The sequence below is a fragment of the Panthera tigris genome, chromosome E2, assembly GCF_018350195.1.
Source record: "Panthera tigris isolate Pti1 chromosome E2, P.tigris_Pti1_mat1.1, whole genome shotgun sequence".
In the NCBI taxonomy this organism is placed as follows: domain Eukaryota; kingdom Metazoa; phylum Chordata; class Mammalia; order Carnivora; family Felidae; genus Panthera; species Panthera tigris.
Genome location: NC_056674.1, coordinates 1,444,645 through 1,469,908, shown reverse-complemented (window position 1 = coordinate 1,469,908; position 25,264 = coordinate 1,444,645). Strand labels below are relative to the sequence as shown.

Here is a 25,264-nt window from a genome sequence, read left to right as displayed (position 1 = left end):
ATTAACTTCTATGACTCTACTGTTGTCCTTTTTATTTTTGAATAAAATTTATATGCATACCTTATAACTTTTAATCAATTCTAAAAAATACTTTTAAGTGGTTTATATAGTAAATTTTATAATGGATTTACTTTTTTGGTTCCTAAAATCCTTCCTCTGAGGCTATGATCCACTGGGGGAATATCTGTCCAGTCATATGCTGAGGATAAGATTGAGTTCAGGCCTTAATTTTTGCCCCTTGAGTACGGTTGAAGCTGGCAAGAATAAATCCCTCACAAACCAACACTTTTGGTAACAACACTCTCTTCTACTTCCAGGCAGAACTTTCTCTGTTCAATTAAATTTTTTTTAATGTTTATTTTTGAGAGACAGAGTATGACCAGCAGAGGGTCAGAGAGAGAAGGAAACACAGAATCTGAAGCAGGCTCCAGGCTCTGAACTGTCAGCACAAAGCCCAATGCGGGGTTCAAACTCAAGAACCATGAGATCATAACCTGAGTCGAAGTTGGACGCTTAACTGACTGAGCCGCCCAGGTGCCCCTCTCTGTTCAATTAAAACATTTTTTTAAAATTCCAGTGTAGTTAACATACAGTGTTAGTTTCAGGGGTACAATATAGCAATTCAACAACTCAGGCAGAGGTTTCTCTTAACTTTAAATATTTGGAGACTAATGAATATAAATGCAGAACTCCTCAACAAAATTCTAGCAAACCAAATTCAGCAGCACCTTAAAAGAATTATACATTATGATTAAATTGGATTTATCCCTGGGGTACAAGGATGCCTCAACTTATATAAAGCAGTAAATGTAATACTCCACATTAACAAAGGATAAAAATCATAGGCTCATCTCAATCAATGCAGAAAGAGCTTTTGACAAACTTCATCCTTTCATGATAAAAATTTGTGACAAATTAAGTAGATAAGAAATTTACCTTAATATAAAAAAAAGACATATACTAAAAACACATAGGTAACATCATACTCCATGTTGAAAAGCCAAAAGCTTTTCCTTTAAGATTACAAACAAGACACTCTCTACTTTTATTTAGCATTGTACTGCAAGTCCTAACCAGAGCAATTAGGCAAGAAAAATAATTGAAAGTCATCCAAAATGGAAAGGAAGGAATAATGTCTCTGTTTGCAGATGAACTGATCTTAAATGTAGAAAACTTGAAAGGCTGTACCAAAACAAACTGTAAAAACTAATAAATGAATTCAGTAAAGTTTAGGAATACAAAATCAACATACAAATCTGCATTTTTAACTCTAACAATAAATTATCTAGAAAAGATATTAAAACAATCCCCTTCACAATAGCAACACAAAGAATGAAATATTTCAGAATAAATTTAACAAAAGAGGTGAAAGATCTGAACGCTGAAAACTATAAAATATTGATGAAAGAAGCCACAGGCACAAATATATGGAAAGATATCCCATGTTTGTTGATTGGAAGAATCAATTTGTTAAAATGTCCATTCTACCCAGAGTAATCTACAGATTGAATGCAATCCCTATCAAAATTCCAATGACACTCTTCACAGAAATTTTTTTAAAAATCCTAAAATTTTTATGGAACCACAAAGACACTTACCTCAATTTGAGAAAGGAGAACAAAGCTACAGGCTATAAACTTCCTGCCTTCTACTACACTACAAAGTTATACTAATCAAACCAATAAAGCACTGGCATAAAAACAGACGCATAGACCAGTGAAACAGAGGAGAGAGTCCAGAAGTAAACCCACACAAATGAAGTCAACTAATTTTTGATAGGCACCAAGGATATCCAGTGGGGGAAAGGATAGTCTCTTTATTAAATGATGTTGGAAAAATTGGATATCCACATGAAAAAATTAAATTGGACCCATGTCTTACACCATATCCAGAATCAATTCAAAATGAATTAAAGACTTAAACAGAAGATCTGAAACGGTAAAGCTATAAGAAAACATAAAGAGAAAGCTCCATGACATTGGTATTAGAAACTATATATATATATCAGGAAACAAAAACATCAAAACAACATCAAAAACACAGGAAACAAAAGCAAAAATAAGTGGGACTACATTAAACTAAAAAGTTTCTGCACAACAAAGGAAACAAAAAGGGAACCTATGGACTGAGAGAAAATATTTGCCATACACACACACACACACACACACACACACACACACACACACACACACGAGTTAATATCCAAAATATATAAAGAACCATAAGACTGGTGTCCTTTATTTGTGGGGGGTTGATTTTCAACAAGTGCTGTCATTTTGTGTTTTCATTGCTAAGTAGAGTAGGAGAGACATAGCTCTAAATGCCACTTCTTGTATTAAAAAAAAAAACAAACCCAAATATAGGATTTATGATCTCTTTACAAGATAAATACAGGACCCAGAACAAAGTCATTTAATACAGGACATGCACAGTATACACAGAGCAACCCTATTCCCCACGTCCTATGTATCTGCTCTTGTGTCTAAAACCCAAATGGTGATTATTGAATATTTGTTAAAGCAGCACATGACAATACAGCTTCCCTATTCATTTTTATATTTCCAGAAACCGTAATTATTTCTACTACCAAGCTGTTCATGTTTTCAAATTTCAAAAAGAGCCGCATTTTGGAGATCAAACCCTGAGTGTGGTCCAGGTTTCACCACAGCTGTGGGTTCAGCTTCATTCTCTGACTTCTCCAACTTCACTGCCTCTGGCTCAATCTTCACTGAGATCCTAACATTTTTTCACCTGTCACAGATCATTGTGTCTATAACTATTTATACTAGATTTCTCTGAAAAGTAATCATCATTAACAGCTTTCAGTAACTACTATATCACAGGTGTTTTGCAGAGATCATCTCAACTCCCATTGCTGATACTGGGGCAGCAATTACATCGGAAATGATAAATCTCTTACCAACAGGGATAAAGGATCATGGATTCCTAAACCTTCACAACGGTAATAAGTTGCTCCCTTTGCCATATGGTTGGACTATTAGAATAGAACACCCTGTCCTGGTAAGAAATGTAGTATGAGTCGCTTTTCTCTCAGATAAGTTTTAGACTTTATTATTATTTTTTAATGTTTATTCTTGGGACAGAGACAGAGCATGAGCAGGGGAAGGGCAGAGAGAGAGAGAGAGAGAGAGAGAGGGAGAATCTGAAGCAGGCTCCAGGGTCGGAGCCTGCCGCGGGGCTGGAACTCAAAGAATGCGAGATCATGACCTGAACCGAAGTCAGACACAACCGGACTGAGCCACCCAGGCTCCCCTAGCTTTAGACTTTAAAAGGAGAGAAACATATTCCACATACGGAGTAATAAGTATTATATGAATAATAATGTTTCTTAGTATCTTGGAACACTATCACTGATATACAGGTAGGAAAGATGTTTTCAGTGGAAAGGAGGTACAGCGTCACCCTTTCTAACCAGTGCCTCTCCTGATATCTCTCTTCTCGCTTTCCTGTCATGACCATGTCCGGGGTCTTTTCTTATTGTCCCTGACCAAACCTATTGAAGGCCATAAACATGACTCCAAAGTTCAGTCTACGTGTATTGACAAGAGAACTGACCAGGATGAGCGGACGCCAAGTGACACGATGGTATACGGTGTCCACTGTATGTATACCCTTTGGAAATTCGCTCCGATTCACACAATTGGAAAGAATGGGTTTGTAAACATATCTGTGACGTCCTAGACTGCATCCCAAGGACATCCGGTAGGGCTCCTTACAGCCCCATTGCCGCCGTTCCCAGTTTACAGCCCCGGAGCTCCATTTCCCGGCGCCGCTCACGTTCTGGCTCTTCATCCGCAAAGTCTGGGAGGACCTTCATTCTGAGGCAGCGCGCTCCACGGGCTCCCAAACTACACTACCCAGAAGGCGCCGCGCGGTGGCGACCAAGTGAGCCAATGAATGCGGACGCGCCTGTGCGCGTGCGCACTGCCTGGGGCGGGACTTCCGGCGGCGTCCTCGTGGTGTTGGGTATCCGGATGAGGAGGGTGAGTGTTAGGGTTCCGAAGGGCTCTGGGGAGGGGCTGACACTGGATGAGACGAAGGGGTTGGGCCTCCATGCGTTCTTCACGAGGGAGCCGATTTGCCCTAGGAGGAATTCTGGAGTGTGTCTGTAGTAGGTGGGGTGGTTCGGAAGTTGTGTGTGTAGACACAAAAGTGTGAGCTTGTGTAGACTCTTTGCCCTTCAGGTCACGATACCCTCCGGGTCACTTCTGTGGAATGAAAGCTAGGTTAGCGGAGCTGGGGCCTGGGGCGGGCCCTGCCCCTTCCGGGCCGCCCTCGCCTGTCCAGGCAAGGGGAATGGTCCACTGCTACAGTCGGGGACCCCCCGTCAAGTTCATCCCTGAGAGGATTAGGGAGCAGGCAGGTGGCTTACGTGCCTGCTTAGCTCCTCCAGACAACTCATTCAGGTAAGAAGGTATGAAGTAGCTATTGATTTATACACCAGGTAACCAGTATCCCCCTGTAAGATGTCCATAGAGGAGCACTTACAAACGTATTCATATCCGTATTTGGATGTGCAAACCGTTTATGATTGGCTGAAATGTTCGTTTATGTGTATTTGCTTACAGTGGAAAACTATATGTAGCGTCCTCTTGAAACCTTTAAAAGTAGGAGCATTTACAGTTTCAAACCCGGGGCACCTGGGTGGCTCAATCCATTAAGCGTCTGACTCTTGATATCTGCTCAGGTCAGGAGCTCCTGGTTCATGAGTTTGAGCCCCGTGTCAGGCTCTGCGCTAACAGTGAGGAGCCTGCTTGGGATTCTCTCTCTCTCTCTCTCTCTCTCTCTCTCTCTCCCTCTCCCTCTCTCCCTCTCTCCCTCTCTCCCTCTCTCCCTCTCTCCCTCTCTCCCTCTCTCCCTCCCTCTCTCCCTCTCTCTCCCTCTCTCTCCCTCTCTCTCCCTCCCTCCCTCCCTCCCTTCCTCCCTCTCTCTCTCTCTCTCTCTCTCTCAAAAAATAAATGAACATTTAAAATACATTTAAAGTTAAAAATAAATTTTTTTAATGTTTATTTTTGAGAGAGAGTGTGAGCAGGGGAGTGGTAGAGAGAGAGGGAGACACAGAATCTGAAGCAGGCTCCAGGCTCTGATCTGTCAGCATGGAGCCCGACATGGGACTGGAACCCACAAACCGTGAGATCATGACCTGAGCTGAAGTCCAGTGCTTAACCGACTGAGCCACCCAGGTGTCCCTAAAAAATATTTTTAAAAACGTTTCAAACCCTGCTTCCTCATTTGTATTGGACACGCGTCCGAAACTTCATCATGTGGCCCATACAGTTCATACATAGCATGTATTACTTATATTTGATACCAACATCAGCCCTTTTCTTATCCGCGTCTTACAGATAAAGTGTTGAGATTTAAGGAGGTTCAGTTCTTCCACAGATTCACAGAGCAGGTAAGAGACAGCTTTTAGCTACCAGGAGCTGCGCTTAGACCCTCTGGCTCAGGTCAGCTTGCTCCAGGGCAGGGCAGAGGCTGCAGTGTAACCCAGGCTGTAGAATCCCGTCCTGTTTACCTCTTACTCTTGGCCTCCCTCTCCTAGGGCCCCGTGGCATCGGCAGGAATGCTTCTGGCACCTGCAGAGGTATGTGAGGGGTGGCCCAGCCTTCATGGTCCCTAGTTGGCACCATGATGTATGATTGGTGTGTCCTTTAGAAATTTGCGGTGATTCACACATTTTGAAAGAATGGGTTTGTAAACATTTCTTAAATTTTTTTTAATGTTTATTTATTTTGAAGAGAGACACACACACAGAGCATGAGCAGGGGTGGGGCAAAGAGAGAGGGAGACACAGAATCTGAAGCAGGCCCCAGGCTCTGAGCTGTCGGCACAGGGGCTCGAACTCACCACAAGATCATGACCTGAGCTGAAGTCGGACACTTGATTGAGTCCCCCAGGCGCCCCTGTGAACATTTCTGTGACATCCTGGACTGCTCCTCAAGGAAGTCTGGTAGGGCTCCTTTTGGACCCATCACAGCCCCTCCCAGTTTGGAGCCCAGGAACCCCACTTCCCAGCGCCACTCCCGTTCTCCTGAGACTCTGTCTGCCCCTACTGTTCTGCTTCCCTGGGTCTGGAAAGCCTGTGGTTTCACCAGACTCAGGGTCTAGACTTGGTGCTGGAGTATATGGATCACTTCCTGTCTGAGAACAGATGGGGTAGGACTCAGAGGGGTGTCCTGGCACGGAATCCAGAATGTTCAAACGATCGGGGTGAAGGTCTCCGCGTAGCTGGGAATAGCTCCGCGTATTCTCTCTGAGTGGAGAGAATGGACAGCGTCTGCGGCGCAGAAGGATGAGAGGCCGAGGGTCTGTGAGGTCCTCATGTAGACTTTGGAGGGTGAGGGTGAAGCAAGGAGCAGGGCCAGGTGCTTTCTGGTCCTAGGAGACTGGTGACCTGGGGAAGAAAACTGCCGAGTGCGTTTGTCATGCACTGTCTGGATGTCACGTGCCGAGCGGCCTCTTAACCATAGCATGGAAATGCATGGAGCGCGAGCCAGAGCGGGTGGGAATAGGTACATCAGCGGAGGGACGGGAGACGTGCGGGAGGTACAGTCCGTACGGTGACGAGCAGCCTAGGAGGAGTGTGAGTGGTTGGCTCTAGGTCCCGTGCTGGTCATTTATGGCAGACAGGTGACTCGGACTTTGGCTGTCTGCGAGGCCAGATCTGCGAGACCCCCGAGGGGTGGGGGTCCCCCGTGCTTGGCCCAGAGCTTAGCAGTTGCTTTCCTGTTCCCTTTCCACCTGTTTACTCTGTGCCGGACACAGTGGGAGGGAGGGAGCGGGCCCAGTGCCAGCCGGCCTGGCACCTCTTCCGCTTTGGGACGGTGGGGGGAGGGTGCGGAGCGGGAGGACCGAAGACCCTAGACGCAGAGGTTGCATGGACTGAACTGGTGCGGTTGCCGAGAGCTGTGTGGTCTCTGCCGGATGTTTCTCCCAGGGGGAGCGGGGCCTCCTCGATGAGACTCTGATGCCTGTACTGCCGTGTGATGCTGGAGAGCTCTGCACTTCGCGCACGACTAGGTAAGGCCCTCAGATGTGCTCCTGAGCTGGGCGTTGCTCTGTCCCCCTCTCCCTCCAGGGCTCGTCGCGGCTTATCTTGTCAAGGCTGTGGGTACTGTTTCCTTTCCTGGCACGTTTGTTGTGGGTGCAGGGCTGGGCTGTGAGCCCTGTACCACCTTTCCCCACGCGCCCCGTTCTCCGCTGCCCTGAAGCCTCAAAAAGTATGGCTTAGGAGTCAGAAATCATAAAGTCTGTCAGGGACACTGCCGTGGCCTCTCCTGTCCCTTGTCTCGTTACTCTCTCGAGATGAGTGCCACTTCTGTGCCCGAGGTCATCCCCTCTCTTTATGATGCTGGGGGCCTCCACGTGCCAGGAATCTCAGCCACAAATACGGTCATTACTTGTGCAGACCCCTGGCTTGATTCTGCAGGACCCTCTTCTGAAGCTCTTGTAATTCTGGAACGTAGGAAGGCACGGGTTGGGTTGTTGTGGGCATGCGCCGTCTTTCCCCGAGCTCTGATCTCTGCGGGGTCGCACGTAGCTGGTCACCTTCAGTAAGAGGGATGGCCCTGTGTGCCTGAGGGCTGGATGGGACACGCTCAGCCGGACGTGGGCCTAGTGCATCAGAGCTGTGAGGGTATATGTTGAAGCTGGATTCAAATCACATTGGGAAACTGTCTGGTGTCCCCCACTTTTGATCCAGGGTCAGTGTCCACACCTCATGTACACCCTTTCTTCCGCATTGTTATTTCTACTCTGACTTCCAGCTCTTGGTGTCCCCCATGTGCTCCTTTCTGTGTCTTCCACCTGTCACGCATTCCCTTCTGTTGCCTCCTTGGAGGGCTCTCCAACACTTCAACTATGCTTAAGATGGCCTGCAAGTCTGCACATACCCTTAAATGGTCCTTGAACGTTTCTGGGTGTGGACACAGTCTTCTACCCGGGGCTCACCAGTCACCGGCAGCCATGGCCTTGTTGAAAGTCATTTGCAGAGGGAGAGTTAGGGAGTCCACCTCTCCTCCCTGCACTCACCTCTCCCTGGTGTCCTTGCCCAGAGTCAGGGCTGTCCCGTCATGGGCGCTGGCCAGGGTGAGCTCTGCACAGAAGGCCTCACCGTCTCGAGTCCCCCTGGCCCGTGAGCAGTCCCCTGGCCTCATCCGTGGGCGTGTGCGACACACATTTCCCGAGGAGGCTGCCTCGTCCCAACAAGGTCAGCGTGCGCTTGACCAGCATTTCTCTGTTTACAGGTTGCTGGCATGGAGCTCGGGACGAGGAGGCCCCTTCAGGGCATAGTGTTTCTGTAGGAGCATCACAGGTCAGGACTCCAAAGCCAGTCCCGTCCGTCCGGGAGGCCCAGCCCTGTGAGACGTGTAGCTCACTCTTGAAAGACCTTTTGCGCTTGGCTGAACAGGACGGTATACACCCCGAGCAAGGCCTGTACGCCTGTGGGGGAGAGTGTTGCCAGCACCAAAAGCATCAGATTAGAGCGGAACTTTCCAGGAGTGATGAGGGGAGGCCTTCATTTGTGAAGAACTGTAGAGGTTACATGACAGAATCTGTATCTGCATTGAAAATGTGAAGGGATTTATAGGCAGCCCAGGTGGGCTCCAAGAGCAGGCCCTTCATAGTCAGTGGGAACAACACAGGGACTCGGTGGGTGCAGAGAACTTTAGAAGTGAATAAAACTGGGGCACTGGGCTGGCTCAGTCAGTAAGGCATGCAACTCTTTTTTTTTTTTTTTTTTTTTTTTTTTTTAAGTTTATTTTGAGAGAGAGCGTGTGCTCACGAGCATGTGTGCGATTGAGCCTGGGAAGGGCAGAGAGAGGGAGGGAGGGAGGGAGGGAGAATCCCAAGCAGGCTCCACACTGTTAGCACAGGGCCTGACACGGGGCTTGATCCCATGAACCATGAGGGAAATCAATAGTCAAATACCGACTGAGCCACCCAGGTGCCCCAGAGCATGTAACTCTTTTTTTTTTTTTTTTTTAAGTTTATGTATTTATTTTGAGAGAGAGAGAGAGAGCATGGGAGGGGCGGAGAGAGAGGGAGAGAGAGAAAACCCAAAGCAGGCTCTGAACTGTCAGTGCAGAGCCTGAAGTGGGGCTTGAACCCACGAACCATGAGATCATGAGCTGAAATCAAGACTTGGACAGTTAAGTGACTGAGCCACCCAGGTGCCCTGAGCATACAAGTATAAAAAAAAAAAAATTTTTTTTTTAATGTTTATTTACTCTTGAGAGAGAGAGGGAGACACAGAATCCGAAGCAGGCTCCAGGCTCCGAGCTGTCAGCACAGAGCCCAACGCTGGGCTTGAACCCATGAACCATGAGATCGTGACCTGAGCTAAAATCAGACACTTAACTGATTGAACCACCCAGGCGCCCCCCCAAGCGTGCAGCTCTTGATCTCAGGGTTGGGACTTCAATCCCCACCTTAGGCATGGAGCTTATTTAAAAAAAAAAAAAAAAAAAGGGGGGGGGACAAAATTCTTAGAAATGTGAATGTGGGAAAAGCTTCAGCTACAAATGTATATTTGTTGATTGTGAGAAAACCCACACTGGGGAATGGCTGTATGAGTGCAGTGACTATAGGAACGCCTTCTTCCTCAAACATAAACTTGTTTGAGGAAATCAAACTGGATAAAGGCCTTAGGTGGAAAATTCCATGGGTGCATGCCAATCTCATTAAATAGGAGAGTTTCCCTGGAAAAAGGCCTTCTGAGTGCCCCAAATGTGGGAATGCTTTTAAGTATAGCTCTAACCTCAGTGTGCGTGAGTTCACACCAGGGAATGGCCTTAGGCGTGTTGGGGATTCCTTGGGTGTTCACATTCACTAGACCCTGGGGAATTCACACTGAACAAAGAAAGTCCTTTGGAGTTTAGCCATCCTGGGAAGTTCTTGAGATGCAGCTCCACGCTCCTGGGCATTGAAGAGTTCACACTGGAAAAGGACTTACCGCAGTGAGTGACTGTTACGTATACTATTATGAGCGTGAGTGTACCAAGGTCCCTTTGAGAACGTTTGAGACCCTTCCGTTCTTTATAGGTAAATACTCAGAAGTGAAAGTGCTGGTTCGGTGTAAATATTTTGCAGAACTGTTTACATATTTCTGTGCCCATTTCATATGCCCACCAAGAGTGCGCAGGATTCCAGTTTCTCCGAGTCCTCGGATTTATTACTTTTATTATTGTTATTAGTATTATTATTATGACTTTGATATCCACTGTGGTAACTCTGTTTTTAGTTTTTCTGAGGAACATCCATCATGTGCTCCATAGCTGGACCACTTTGCGGTCCCACCAACAGTGTACAAGGGTTCCGCTTTCCCACGCTTCCCATTGGCAAGACTGTGTTTTGCTTTGTTGCTAATAGTTGTCCTGTCACATGTGAGGCGATAGCTCATTGCGGTTTTGATTTGCATTTACTCGATGATCAGTGGTGATGAGCATTTTCTCATATACCTGTTGACCATTTGTATGTCTTTGGAGAAATGTGTGTTCAAGTCCTTTGCCCATTGAAAAAATCCAGTTATTAGGGGCGCCTGGGTGGCTCAGTCAGTTAAGCCTCTGACTTAGGCTCAGGTCATGATCTTCTTCATGGGTTCGAGCCCTGCGTGGAGCTCTGTGCTGACAGTTCAGAGCCTGGATCCTGCTTCAGATTCTGTGTCTCCCTCTCTCTCTGCCCCTCCCCTGCTTGCACTCTGTCTGTCTCTCTCAAAAATAAATGAATATTAAAAAAAAATTTTTTTTTAATCCAGTTGTTAGCTTTTTATCATTGAGTTGTAGGAGTTTTACAGATTTTGGAGACTAACCCTGCAGCAGATGGATATATAGGTTGCAAATATTTGTTCCCATCCTGGGTTGTCTGTTCCCTCTGTAACCACTGATCTTTTTTATTATCCACAGTTTTGCCTTTTCTGGAATGTCCTACAGTTGGAATCATCTGCTCCACATAGCCTTTCCAGTTGGCTTCTTTCATTTAGTATTATGCATTTAAGTTTCCTCTGTGTATTTTCAAACTGATAGCATATTTTCTTTAATCACTGAATAATCTTGCTTGTATGAATGTACCAAAATTTGTTTATTCATTTTCCTTTGTAAAGACATCTTGATTACAGGTTTGGGCATTTATGCATAAACATGCTGTACATCCAAGTGGCGGTATTGTGTGAACGTAACTTCTCAGCTCGTTTGTGTATATGCCAAGAAGCATGATTCTCGCATTCCATGGTCACAGTATATTAGGTTTATGAGAAACTGCCAAGCTGCACTCCGGAAGTGCTGTGCTATTACTATTTTCCACAAGCAAGAATAAGAGTTTTTGTTTCCAGGCATTGACGATGTCATTATTTTCGATTTTAGCCATTAAAGTAGATACATAATGGAACGTAACTTTTAAAATTTTGTTGTTTATCTCATTTTTCTTTTTCTTTTTTTTTTAATGTTTTTATTTTATTTTAAGATAGAGATAGACAGAGCATAAGTGGGGATGAGGCAGAGAGAGAGGGATACACAGACTCAGAAGCAGGCACCAGGCTCTGAACTGTCAGCACAGAGCCCGATGCGGGGCTCATACTCATGAACTGTGAGATCATGACCTGAGCCGAAGTCGGACGCTTAACTGACTGAGCCACCCAGGCGCCGCATCTCATTTTTCTAATGACAAATGTGGAGCATTTTTTCATATTCCCCTAACTTTGTCTTTTATGGAGAAGACTTTTTTTTTTGAGAGGGAGGGAGAGAGAGGGAGCGCACTAGCAGGGTAGGGTAGAGGGAGAGAGAATCTTAAACCGGCTCCACACACAGTATGGAGCCTGAAGCCAGGCTCCATTGAGGTCCATCTGATGACCCTGGGATCTCCACCTCAGCCGAAATCAAGAGTTGGATGTTCAACCAGCTGAGCCACCCAGGCGCCCCATGAAGACATTTTTTTTTAATCAACTGCAGCTTATCGCATTTTTCTTAATAAATTGTGATTTTGGTGTCGTATCTCAAAATTTACCACCAAGCATAAGGTCACGTGTTTTCTCCTATGGTATCTTCTAGGGGTCATAAAGTTTTGTATTTTAAACTTAGATCTATAACCCATTTTGAGTGAAATTTTGTGAAAAGTGAAAGTTCTATATATGGATTCATTGTTTTTACTTGTGGCTTTTCACTTCTAGCACCACACTTTGAAAAGATTATCCTTTCTCCATGGAGTTGTCCTTGCTTCTTTGTCAGAGATAGGTGGATGGTATTTGTGTTGACCTATTTCTGGGCTCTGAGTTTCAATTTTTGCATCTGTTGAGATGATCATGTATGTGGTGGTGTTTTTTTTTTTTTTTTTGTCTCTTATTCTCTTCATATGGTGTATTCCATTGATTAATTTTAATTTTCAGATGTTAAATCAACCCATCTTGCATTCCCCAGACAAATCCCACTTGCTCATGATGTATTATTCTCAAGATATGCAGCAAAATCAGATTTTCTGATAATTTTCATACATTTTTTAATGTTTATTTATTTTGAGAGAGAAAGAGAATGTATGAGCAGGGAAGGATTAGAGAGAGAGGGAGAGAATCCCAAGCAGTCTCCAAGCCCAGCATGGAGCCTAGTGCAGGGCCTAATCTCATGACTGTGAGAGCATGACCTGAGCCGAAATCAAGAGTCAGGTGCTTAACCTACTGAGCCACCCAGATGCCCTTTTCTGATAATTTTCATGTATCTGATATCTTTATAGATAAGGGTTAATTGGTCTGTGGTTTTCTTGTGTTGTCTCTATCTCACTTTGAGATCAAAAGAATCTTAACCTCATAGAATGTGTTGGGAAATGTTTCTTCTTTATTTTCTGGAAGAATTTGTGAAGACTAGTGGCATTTCTTGTTTTAAATGGTAGAATTCCCTACTGAAGGCATCTGGGCTTGGGATTTCCTTGTGGGAAGATTTTCAGTTACTATTACTTTGTGTAGTTCTCTTTAGATTTTCCTCTTATGTCATATTTAATCATCTTTTAAGGAATTTGTACATTTCCTGTAGATTGTTTAAATTTGATGGGTAAAGTTGCCCATGATATTTCCTTATGATGCTCTTAATTTCTGCAGGGTCAGTAGTCATATTTCCCCTTCATACCTGGTTTTCTTAGTTGCTCTTATGTTCTTGACCTACCTAAAGTTACCAATTTCAATAATTTTTTGAAAGAACCAGCTTTTTATTTTCATCAATTTTTATAGTGTTTTTTTCTTTTTTTTTAAGTGTTTATTTTTGAGAGAGAGAGACAGAGTGGGAGTAGGAGACGGGTAGAGAGAGAGGGAGACACAGAATCCGAAGCAGGCTCCAGGCTCTGAGCCGTCAGCACAGAGCCCAACCCGGGGCTCCAACTCACAAACCGTGAGATCATGACCTGAGCCGAAGTCGGACGCTTAACTGACTGAGCCACCCAGGTGCCCCTCTAGTGTTTTTCTTTTTTCTATTCCAGTGAGTTTTGTTCTAATCTTTATAAATAGTATCTGTGTGTTTACCATCTCCTGCTTTTGGGAGAAAGAGGCACACAGAAGAGGGGGAATGCTCTGTAATGGAAAAAAGGTAAGGTTTCAGGAGTGCCCTGGTTGTAGGATGCTGGTGTGAGGGTGCAGTGGCAGGGTGGGGGTGGGGTAAGTAGAAGTGGGGATCCTGTGTGATTTGTTAAGTGTACATATTTGACTTTCTCCGGTTGCTCTTAAGTGGGAAGTTTGAGCAAAAATTACAGAAGGTGCTAGTAACTAATCAAGTTCCTAACTACTGACTTTTTTAGGAACATATTGTAAAAACCTGAATACAGGATATTTAGGGTGTCCTGACAAAATCAGTATAGGAATCAAGACCAAATCATTAAACACAGGACATGTCTTTGAATCGCGCCAGGGTCTTTATAAAGGTGACTGAGTGCAACATGGAGAGGTCGATGCCATTGGAAGGCAAGTTGTGCTACTCAACAGTCTCCTGTGTTGTAACTGGTAGATTAACATTTATTAAGTACCGCACAGGGTGCTGAATGGTGGGGTCATTACAAGGGCCTTTGGGAAGTCCTGTCAGGAACTTACATTTGCTTGTGACTCTTCAGGCTGTAATCTAGGACATGTACTTCCATGAGGAAGTGGATGTCAATGTAAAGTCCCCTGCAGGCCGCTTGGCCAAACAAAATGGATGCTGAGACAGTGACACCAGGAAGTAGCTTAGCTACACTCTACATACCCAGAAATAAGAGGCCTGGCACACCTCGGAGGTCCGCACAAAACCATGTCACCTGCAGGAAGGACAGGGCGGGAGGGGGCACTGAGATTATGCCTTTATGACCGATGTGTCAGGGAGTCCCCAGGTGGGGACATGCTTCGTGGGGCAGGAAGCAGAAACACACATTAGGGCTGGTTCTTGAGCTGTTTGTAATAAGAGCTCTGCAAGCCTGTAAAACTGACTAGGAAGAGAGGAGTACACACCTTTGTTAGTTTGGCCTTCAGATGAACGCTAAAGAGACAAATGGAGAAAACACAGAACAGTCGGGATACAGAGAGCGGCTGGCAGCTCTCCCCCCGATGTGTCCTGTGCACCTACTGGAAAGCCTGAAACCCAGTGGGTGCGTACTGTGCATCTCAGATACGTAAATACACCCCCCACAGCACAGTTTCCCTGTTCATTTTCACCATCTAGGCAAGCCTTTCAAAATAGTGTCTCTCTCTCTCTTTCTCCAAGCAGTTAATAGCCTCGTTTTCAAGTATAAAAAAGACAAAAACCTGAGTGTGGCCAGATTCAAGCAGAGCCATAAGCGTAGCTTCATTCTCTGGCTTTTCAGATTTCACGTTCTGGCAAACTTCCTTAAGATCTCAACTTCCTTTTTTTTTTTTTTTTTTTTTTTAATGTGAACAAGTTATGTCTTCCCAGCTGTATTTCTGCTACTCTCTTTGAATAACTGATCATTATTAATACCTTTCAGTAATTTCCGTTTCACAAGTGTTTTTCACAGATGATTTCGACGTCCGGTAAGGACACCAGTGGTAGAATTTCAGGTGAAATGAGAATCACTTCCCAGCAAGGACAGGAGAGTGGATCCGTCACCTTTGTCTGTAGGACAGGCTGCTCCTTTCTTACAGGTGCCTCGACTTACGGAAGGGGCCACACCGTCCTGGCAGAAGATGGCGTGTATTAAGTTACTATTCTTTCCAGATTTCAGATTCTTAATCTGAAATTGAAAAATGTCTCAGAAGCAGTAGTATTTGAAGAACTGTGTTACTCACTGGGTTCAAACACAACCAGTGACTGACTGCACAGGTAGGAAAGAGGTTTTTCCAGGAAACCGAGGCAGAGCTTGGCCCTTTCTCCCCACCTGGGTGATGCCCCATCATGCTGCCCCCACCTTCCCCTCCATGGCTCTGTCCGAAGCCTTTTCTTTCTTGTCCTGGGACAAATACAAGGCTCATTAAAACAGACTCCAGAGATTCAGCCTGTATTTGAAAAGCGACGAGGTAGTTGGCAGCGCTGAGTGGACCCGTTGTCCTGATGTGGTGTGTCCCTTTGCATTGTAGCTTTTGGGAACCTCCCTTGCATCGTAGCATATGAAGTAACAGGTCCCTAACCTTTCTGTGACTGCCGGACTGTGCGCCGAGAAATCTGGGTCCGTCCCCTTTAAAAGCAGGCGAAGACACCTCCCCCTCCTCCCCCGCCCCTCCTTCGGAGCAGCGGAACTCCAATTCCCAGCGCCCCCCACTAGCCTCCGGCGCTTCGTCCGCTAGCTGGGAGGAGGGCGTTAGTCTGCGCGGTGGGTTGGTGGTGGCGGCGGTTAACCACATTACCCATAAGTCTGCGGCGCGTCGGCGGCGGCTGAGCCAATGAAGACACGAGAGGGTGACGTTGGCATGCGTGCGCACTGGGTGGGGGGCGAGACTTCCGGCGTCCACTCTCGGTGTCGTTTTAGTTGCTCTCGGTTTCACGGGTTCAGGGCTTCTCAGGTGCTTGGTTGGCGCAGAGGTGACGGAGTGGGAGGGCGCGGAGGGAGTCGCTGTCCTCATCGCTGAGGCGGCTGCGAGGCGCCCTCGCCCCCGTCCGGTCGCCCGCCGCGTCCCGCCCCGCTCTTCCCACTGGTCGGAGGCCGAAGCCGCGCCGGTGAAGCCGGCGCAGGTGGGTGCTGCGACCCCCGGGCCCTCGGCCGCCCGCCCCGCCCCTCCTCTCCCCGCCCGCTCGGCTCCCCGCAGTCAGGCCCCCGGGGCGGGAGCGGAGGGCGTCCTGGTTCGGGGTCCCGGCCCCCCCACTGCGGTGGGGCGTAGGAGGGCCCGCAGGGGCTTCTGAGTCGGGGCCGGGGGCCCAGGGGTCGGGGCGGAGTGTCGCCTGCAGGGGCGGCGTGCGCGGCTGGGATCTTCCGGGGTCGGGGGTCCAGGGCGGGGGTGGGAGGTGCGCGCCCAGAGATCGGTTAGGCTAGGGGAGAGCAGGACGGGGAGGCTGCTGAGGAACCACCCCGGGCAGTCATGGTGGAGGTTGGGCCAGGGCGGTGGCCGTGGAGGGAGATGCGAGGAGATTCTGCAGAGTCGGGCAACAGAGCCGACGGGGTTTCCTGCTGCGTCGCCTGTAGCTGTGAGCACAAGTGGGGAGTGAAGGACCAGGTCAGGGCTTCCTTGCCTGAACATCTGAGAGAACGGAGGTGGGGAAGCGAGCCCAGCGGGCAGGTTTCGGGGAGATCATGAGTTCGGTTTGGACATGTTGATGCTGAGATATCTGAGGGTGGAGACATGACGTGGGTCCGTAGAAGTGAGGGTCTGGAGGACGGGGAAGGGAGCTGGGCTGGAGCTGTCCAAGGTGTGGAGGGTGTGCACTGCTCCAGAGTCTGGCCTGAGGACCCGACCAAGGAGGGAGTCTTAAGATGATTTCAGATGATGAGGAAGTTGAGGGCTCAGAGTTGACGGGTAGGGCATGGGAAGCAGGCGTTGGCATCCCTGATGCTTCCTCCGGAAAAGAGATTTGCTGTAGGAGAGATCCTTCTGCATCTCTAGGAAGGGAGGCCTTGGTGGGGTGAGGAACTGCCCTTCGGTGGGGCAGTGTGTGTACTGGTGTAGACTCTACACCTGTGGGCTCAGCCGGCCCTCAGGACCACTCTCTGTGGAGCAAGGGAAATGTCCTCCAGGCTGATGGAGTGGCGGGGTCCCACACAGGGCATGCTTGTCAGCCCTACCCCTCAGGGCCAGTGGGATGAGCCGCTGTCCGGTCCAGGGCCTCCAACAAGCCCCCTTCTGAGGATTAAGTAGCAGCAGTTCTTGTCGCTGTGTGGACCAGCGGCTTGTCTGCGTACCCAACCTTTTCCTACAACTGGCCAACGTAAGAATGTATAAAAAATTTGTTGACTTAAGCACTAATTAATATTCTTCTAAATATGTATGGGGCACTTGGGTGGCTCAGTCGGTTAAGCATCCAACTTCGGCTCACGTCATGATCTCGCGGTTTGTAAGTTCTAGCCTGTGTCCGGCTCTGTACTGACAGCTCGGACCCTGCAGCCTGCTTTGGATTGTGTCTCGCTCTCTCTCCTCCCCTCCCCTGCTCACTCTCTCTCTCTGTCTCTAAACAAAACATTAAAAAAATTCTTCTAAATATGTATACATGGGTAGATAATTAGAAATGAACCTCTTCAACAAGTTAAACTTATGCAAAAACTTCGTAATTTATTTGAGATTAATTTTAATCTGTTTACAATATAAAGTTTGATGTACATTTCCTGAAATCGTAAAAAGCAGTAAACATAAAGACCTTAAATTTCAAAATCCTAGCACTTCATTTGCCCTGAAAATCCACAAAACTGGATTCTATGGACAGTAAGATCTGTTACATAGTATGTACTCCTGACGTTTCGGTACCAATATGAACCCAATGAGGTTGAAAGCATTCTTATCCCCATAAGCACTTTTCCCCCTTAGGCTCAGGGATGCTCAGGGTTTCCCATGGATGCTCAGTTACCCCATCCATAAGAGGCAACCTGTTTTTTGAGGAGCTGAACTTAGACCATGAGGCTGAGATCACTTTGCTCCAGGGCAGGGCACAGCTGGTGGGCCAACTCAGTTCATAAGATCCTTCCACGGTTACCCATTTTTCATGGTCTCCTGTCTCCTTCCCATAGGGTCCCATGGCGGTGGCAGAAATGCTTATGGACCCCGTGCAGGTGAGTGGAGGGTGTCGCACCTTTCAGCCATCCCGATTGTCACCCAGGTAGTTTTGGCATGCTGTGTATATGCCCCCAGGGAGTGGCAGTGCCCTGTCACAGGAGCCTTCTCCTGTCCTCGCTCTCTTGAGCCTGAGGACCATGTGCTTCCCTCAGGCCCGGGATCCTACATTTGGTATTAGATTGTATGTGGAGGGGTTCCCGTTTCTAACAAGTGATGTGGTAAGACGTGGCAGGGAATCCTGGCCGCAGGATTCAGAATGTTCACATGCCTGTAGGTGCGACTTAGCTGGGATGTTGGGGAAACTACAGGTCTCTCATACCTGGTAAGAATGGGAAGCCAGGTTGGGGGTAGGTAGGGGTGCACGGGTACCAGACCTTCAGTGACAGCTGGGGTTTGGGGTCTCCAATCTGAGGTTGGTGGGAAGCAGGGAAGGTTTGAAACAGAAGAGGAAGGTGGTGTGACCCCAATTTTAACAGGCTCCCTTTGCGGAGTGGAAAACACAGGGGGGAGGGGGTGTGGGTGAAGGTAGGGAGGCCCGGGCGACAGTGTGGGTGAGTGTTGTGGCTACATGGGAGCGGTGGCTGTGGAAGTAGAGGAGTCGCTGGTTTCTGGGTGTATTTTGAATCATGGCTGCTCATATTTTGTGACGGAGAGACTCGGGGAGATGAGGAGGTGGGATAGAGGGAAGGGTTGGGGTGCCCCGGGTTTTTGGCCTTGTTTGCAAGGATGGGTGCTTCAACTAAAATGGAGGAAGTCAGCTGTATGAGGACTTTCCAGGTGGAATGTGAAGACTCCATTTTTCTCTAGTCTCAGATATTCCAGGGGCCCCAAGGGGAGGGGTCACGTGGGCACTTTGACACGGAGGTCTGGAGCTCCGGGGGTAGATTCAGGTTGGAGGCAGCCGCAGTGTGGGGGCTGGGTGTGGGCTCGGAGGAGCTGTGGACCAGCTCCGGGAGGTAGCATCGCTAGGTCGTGGGGGCGATGCCATTAGGGGAGCAGGGATGGGACAAAGGGTGTGGCCTGAGTACGGGGTTCCTTGATTGGGCACCTGGGTGGGGTTCCAGGCCCCCTAAAGCTGAGGAATCCGAGTGTCTGTGTGTGAGTGTGTGTGAGAGACAGAACAGAGAGGGAGAGATGGTGGGGTGGGAGCGAGAAAGTCTTCTGAGACCGGCGTGCACATGAGCTAGATGTTAAGGGGGCGGTGGATCAGCTTGAAGAGCTGCCAGACCTAATGTGGATGGGTGTGTGGGTGCTACATGAGTGTCCCTGGCCTTCAAAGGAGACGGGGAGGTTCTGACTGCTTACGGGACAGTTGGTTACGGGGCGGTGGGTGGAATAGAGAAGGTGCAGGGGCTGAAGGTATGTGAGGTCCTTACGTGGGCAGGGTGGCTGAGGATGAAGCAAGAAGCAGGGCCTGGCAGGGGGACCTTTAAAGCAAGGCTGGAGGCTGGCCTGGCGCTGGGGGACCTGGGGACTCCCTGTGTTCAGGGGCAGAACTGGGCCTGAATTGGATCCTGGATGCATCTCCATGCACTGCCTGGGTTCCATGTGCAGAATGGCCTCTGGGGAAGTGAAGGAAATGCCAGCGTGGGCCCGGGGTGTCTGGGGGGTGTCTGTGGAGGGGTCAGCGTCGGGAGGGAGAGGAGTCCCAGGAGCGATATGCAGGTGAAGAGGAGTGTGGATAGCTCCAGGTGCTTAAGGGAAAGGGACGAGTCCGAGTTCACTGGGGAGTCGGACCCGGGGAACCCCAGGGAAACTGGCCAGCGGGAGATGGGGAGAGGCCCACATCGCTGAGCCCACAGGCTACGTGGGGTCTTCCTCCCTTCATGCCGTGCTCTGAACACAGCGATCAGTGGTGACGAGAGCAGGCGCCAGTGCCGCCAGCAGTTGGTGAGTCTTCGACGTTGGGAAGTCGGGGAGGAGGGTGAGCGGGGATGGCTGTGTGCGGGGAGGACCGAAGGTCCAGGGGAGAGAAGTGTATCAGGAATGGCACTCACAGGATTTCAGTTCACGGAAGCGGGCGAGCGATGACGTGGAGACCGATGACGCTGAAAGGTTTTTTATTCTATTTGTCGAGGAGGCTGTAACACAGGGCCACACGGGAGCATCAGATTTGGTTAGGAGGCATAACCACCAGCAAAGGGAATCATTTTAGCAGAGTTTATTTGACTCTGTGGGAGAAATGCAGGAAGGGTAGGGCGAACAGCTTAGGGATGGCTATTCTTTTTTTTTAATTTTCTTTTTTTTTTTCAACGTGTTTTTTTTGTTTTTTTTTGTTGTTGTTTTTTGTTTTTTTATTTTTGGGACAGAGAGAGACAGAGCATGAACGGGGGAGGGTCAGAGAGAGAGGGAGACACAGAATCGGAAACAGGCTCCAGGCTCCGAGCCATCAGCCCAGAGCCTGACGCGGGGCTCGAACTCACGGACCGTGAGATCGTGACCTGGCTGAAGTCGGACGCTTAACCGACTGCGCCACCCAGGCGCCCCAGGGATGGCTATTCTGTATAATTTTAGTGTATCTGGGGTAGAAGAGATGGCCCTGGTTGTCTGGTACCTGGCCCTGGTTGATTTAGGGCGGGGGGCGGGGGTGGTGTTGACTTGTGTGAGTCAGTGAAGGAGGTGGCTCAGAGTGTGGGCTCTGGGTATCAGAGGAGATGCAAACAGATTTGACCGTCAGTTTAGCCCTGTAGTTAGTGGATGGCCAATAGATAAATGCAGAATTCTCAGGACACAGTCAACATAAGAAGCTGTTCATGAGCCAAACCGATCCACTTCTGGCAGAGCCGCGTGGTCTTTGAGGACGTGGCCATACACTTCTCCCAGGAAGAGTGGGGCCTCCTTGATGGAGCTCAGAGACTCCTGTACCGTGCTGTGATGATGGAGAACTTGGCGCTTCTGTCCTCCCTAGGTAAGGCCCTCACACTGAGCCCCGCGTCTTGGGCTGGGCTCTGTTCTGCCCCTTTTCCCCAGGGGTAGCTCTGTCCTTCCCACAAGACCAAGGGTCCTTCTTCCTCTCCTGGTCTCCTGGCAGGACTGGGCTGTGTGCCCTGCACCCGCTCCTCCCCAGCAGGTCCCAGGGCTCAGAAGTCAGAGATGTTCACGTTTGTCTGAGAGATCCCTCAGACCTGGCTTGTCCCTGATGTGGTTACTTAGTCTAGATGCTTGGAACTGTGGTGCCCCAGGCTTTCCCCCTTCCTCCTGCTGACATTTCTTGGGTCCTCCTGCCTGTGCCAGGAATGGCAGGCACCAACCTAGTTACTAATTTGAGGGCACACTGGGTTGTTTCTACAGTGTGTCCTGTGAAGTTCTTGGAATTTTAAGATGTCAGATGTCCTGTGTTGAGTTGCTCTGGTCGTGTGCTGGCCATTCCTTTTCCTTTCTTTCACTGAGGACTGGCCTGTATCAGGTGCCACATCAGTGCTCACCTTGAGCCATGGGGAGGACCCTGGGTACCTAATAGGCCGGCATTACTACATCAGTGGCAAGAGGCACTCAAAAGCACGTGGCCCTGGTGCCATGGGGCTGGGGAAAGATGTGTGTCAGAGCTGGCAATCTGTCCTTTGTCCACCATCGTTTGGTGTCAGGACAGGCCAGACTTCATTTCTTTTCTTTTCTTTTTTTTTTTAACATTTATTTATTTTTGAGAGAGAGAGAAACAGAGTGCGAGCAGGGCAGGGAGAGGGGGAGACACAGAATCCGAAGCAGGGTCCAGGCTCTGAGCTGTCAGCACAGAGCCCGACACTGGCTCAAACCCATGAAGTGCAAAATCATGAACTGAACTGAAGTTGAACACTTAGCCAACTGAGCCAACCAGGCACCCCACCAGACCTCATTTCTACCTTTTCTTTCCCATTTTCACTTCTACTCTGAATTCTGATCCCCTTTCTGCCACAATCCAACACCTGTTAGCCTTCACCTCTAATTCTGTCTCATCACTGCCTTCACAGGCTCTCCAACATCCGACTGTACGTAGGATATTGTGAGGTCTGTGTGTATCCTTAAATAGTTTTGAATTACAGTGTCTCTGTTGTGGTTAGGTAGGTATTTCTAGTCTGTCTACCGTTTCCTACACAGTGCTCACCAGTCACCAGCAGACATAGCCCTTTGCCCAGGAGTGACCTGAATCCCTGCCTCCCCTCCCTACACACCACCTGCTGTGTTTTAAGCGTTTGTGCTCTCACCCCCCACCACTGATTCCTGTGTTGCAAATCTCGTGCCCAGCGTGGTGGTGTTAGGAGATGGCGCCCCGGTCGTGAGGGCAGAGCTCTCATGGGTGGAGTTAGTGCCCTTGTAGAAGAGACCCCACCGACCCCTCAGCCCCTTGAGCTATGTGAGGACACAGTGAGAAGTTGGCAGCCCGGAAGAGGACCCTCACCCCACCATGCCGGCACCCTGATCCAGCCTCCAGAACTGTGAGAAATAAATCACTATTGTTTATAATAAGCCACCCAGTCTGTGGTGTTTTGTCATAGTAGCCCACATGGACTGAGACAGCCCCCCTCCCTTGTGTCCTTCCCCAGAGTCAGGGCTGTCCCATCGTGGGCGCTGGCCAGGCTGAGCTCTGCACAGCGGGCCTTCCTCTCACCGTCTCGAGGCCCCTTGGCCCATGAGCAGTCCCATGGCTTCGTTCGTGGTTGTGTCCGACACGAATTCCCGATGAGGCTGTCTTATCCCAAAGTCGGCCTGCGATTGACCAGCATTTCTCTGCTTACAGGTTGTTGGCATGGAGCACAGGACGAGGAGGCATCACCGGTCAGGACTCCAAAGCCAGACTCTTCCGTCCAGGAGGCCCAGTGTGAGAAAGACATGTTGCCCTCGGCTGAGCAGGATGGAATGTACCCTGACCAGGAACTATATATTTGTGGGGCAAACCAAAAGGAATGGACTGAAGACCAGTTTTCTAGAAGGGAGGAGGGGAGGCCTTCCTCTGCAACGAACGACAGTGTTCACGTGGCAGAGAGTAGCTGCACGTGCTGCAAAGACGGAAAGGACTGTCCGGCCGGCACAGGCCTGCCCCAGCACCTGACCCCTCGCAGTGCATTGAAACCACACAGGGACCCCGAGTGCGGGGAGGCCTTTGAAAGCGGACAGAGTGATTACAAGCGCATTCAGTGTGGGAAGGCCTTCAGGCAAAAACAGGTACTTGGTGAGCACCAGAAAATCCACGCTGGAGTAAGACCTTACGAGTGCAGCAAATGTGGGATGGCCTTCACTAGAAAGTTCCACCTTGTTCAGCACCAGAAAATCCACACTGGAGAAAGGCCTTTTAAGTGCAGTGAATGTGGGAAATTCTTTCGGTACAACTCCACACTCGTTAGTCACCAGAGAGTTCACACTGGATTAAGCCCTTATGAATGTAGCAAATGTGGGGAATTCTTTAAGTACAATGCCAACTTCATGAAACATCAGAAACTTCACAATGGAGAAAGGCCTTATGAATGTAGAGAATGTGGGAAATTCTTTAGGTACAACTATAGACTCATACGACACGAGAGGGTTCATACTGGAGAAAGGCCTTATGAATGCAGCGAATGTGGGAAATTTTTCAGGTACAGCTCCACGTTCATTAGGCATCAGAGAGTTCACACTGCAGAAAAGCCTTATGAGTGCAATGAATGTGGCAAGTTCTTTAGGTACAATTCCACACTCATCAAACATCAGAGGGTTCACACTGGAGAAAGGCCTTATGAGTGCAGGGAATGTGGGAAATTCTTTAGGTACACCTCTACGCTCATTAGACATCAAAGAGTTCACACTGGAGAAAGGCCTTATGAGTGCAGCTTGTGTGGGGAATTCTTTAGGTACAAGTCCAAACTCATGAAACATTGGCAAAATCACACTGGAGAAAGGCCTTATGAGTGCAGCGAGTGTGGGAAATCCTTTAGGTACCACTGCAGACTCATTAGACATAAGAGGGTTCACACTGGAGAAAGGCCTTATGAGTGCAGCGTGTGTGGGAAGTTCTTTCGGTACAACTCCAACCTTATTAAACACTGGAGAAATCACACTGGAGAGAGGCCTTATGAGTGCAGCGAATGCGGGAAAGCCTTTAGCCACAAGCATATACTTGTTGAGCATCAGAAAATCCACACTGGAGAAAGGCCGTATGAGTGTGGCAAATGTCAGAAGGCCTTCATTAGAAAGTCCCACCTCGTTCATCACCAGAAAATCCACAATGAAGACAGATCTATGAGCACCATAAATGTGGAGAAGGCTTTAGATACAACTCCAACCCATTAGCGGAGAATTACACTCGTAAAGCAACTTATAAATGTAAATGCAGAGAATATGGTGAATCTTTTAGGTACCACTTTAAACTCGTTACCCTGGAGAAGCACCTTAGAAGTACAGTAAAACCTTGGTTTGAGAGTATAATTCCTTCCAGAAACATGCTTGCAACCCGGAGCACCCATCTATCAAAGCGAATTTCAAGAACCACTGGCCCAGTTGTGATCATGGGATGTTCGGCGTCACTTACTACTTGTATTGCGAGACACAGCTCGTTTATCAAGTTAACATTCATGAGAAATATTTGCTCGTCTTGAGCAATAGTTGCAGAACAAGTTACTCACAATCCAAGGTTTTGCTGGGTAGTGAACGTGGGAAATTGTTTTGGTGCAGTTCGCCATTCATTAGACATCAAGAGGTCACTGGGGAAGACCTTGGAGTGTAGTCAGTGTGGTCTTCAGGTGCAACTCCAGCCCCATTCCACTTCAGAGAATTCACAATGGAGGAAGACCTTATCTGTGCAACAAATATGGGCGTTTGTTCATCTAAAAGTCCAACCTCTTGGCCCCAAAAAGTTCACACCAGAGAACATTGCAAAGGAGGAAAGACTTCAGCCAAATACCGGCTCTCATTTATCCCTGGGAACCACTGTAATATAGTTCTTTATTTTACATGTGTGTTGTGCACACCTAGCACAGCTTACCCTGTCTCTGTGCACTTAGTAGTGTTAAAAATTTCACACATTTGTGCAACCTATTTCCAGAATTCCTTTCATCTGGCAAAATTGAAACTAGACCCACGAGACAAGCTTCTACCCGCCACCCACCACACCTGGCAGCTATGTTTTTATACTGTGTC

The 25,264-nt window shown here is 48.4% G+C and overlaps 2 protein-coding genes and 1 long non-coding RNA gene across 9 annotated transcripts in view; 2 read left to right on the top strand and 1 right to left on the bottom strand.

The window, feature by feature from the left end:
* LOC102954194 (zinc finger protein 547) overlaps window positions 1–8,714 on the top strand; it is a 16,161-nt gene extending 7,447 nt beyond the window's left edge. The window contains exon 4 of the mRNA XM_042970685.1: window positions 8,271–8,714. Coding sequence (XP_042826619.1) covers window positions 8,271–8,602 — 332 coding nt within the window. The 3' untranslated portion in view covers window positions 8,603–8,714. The remainder of the gene's footprint in view (window positions 1–8,270) is intronic.
* On the top strand, window positions 5,196–25,264 carry LOC102955052 (zinc finger protein 548-like). Of its 7 annotated transcripts, none has more exons than XM_042970678.1 (5): window positions 5,196–5,419; window positions 18,133–18,174; window positions 20,025–20,068; window positions 20,960–21,086; window positions 22,893–25,264. In XM_042970678.1, the coding sequence occupies exons 4-5, from the start codon at window positions 21,053–21,055 to the stop codon at window positions 24,416–24,418; spliced, it is 1,560 nt and encodes a 519-aa protein (XP_042826612.1). In that variant the 5' UTR covers window positions 5,196–5,419; window positions 18,133–18,174; window positions 20,025–20,068; window positions 20,960–21,052; the 3' UTR covers window positions 24,419–25,264. The 7 variants fall into 7 exon arrangements, with proteins under 7 accessions (XP_042826612.1, XP_042826610.1, XP_042826607.1 ...); XM_042970673.1 differs by lacking the exons at window positions 5,196–5,419; window positions 20,025–20,068 and adding exons at window positions 15,945–16,151; window positions 17,177–17,339; XM_042970676.1 differs by lacking the exon at window positions 20,025–20,068.
* Window positions 13,986–15,735, bottom strand: LOC122234390. Its single transcript, XR_006212176.1, has 2 exons — window positions 14,964–15,735; window positions 13,986–14,286 (listed from the first exon to the last, which is right to left on the bottom strand). It is a non-coding gene; the product is annotated as an uncharacterized LOC122234390 (long non-coding RNA).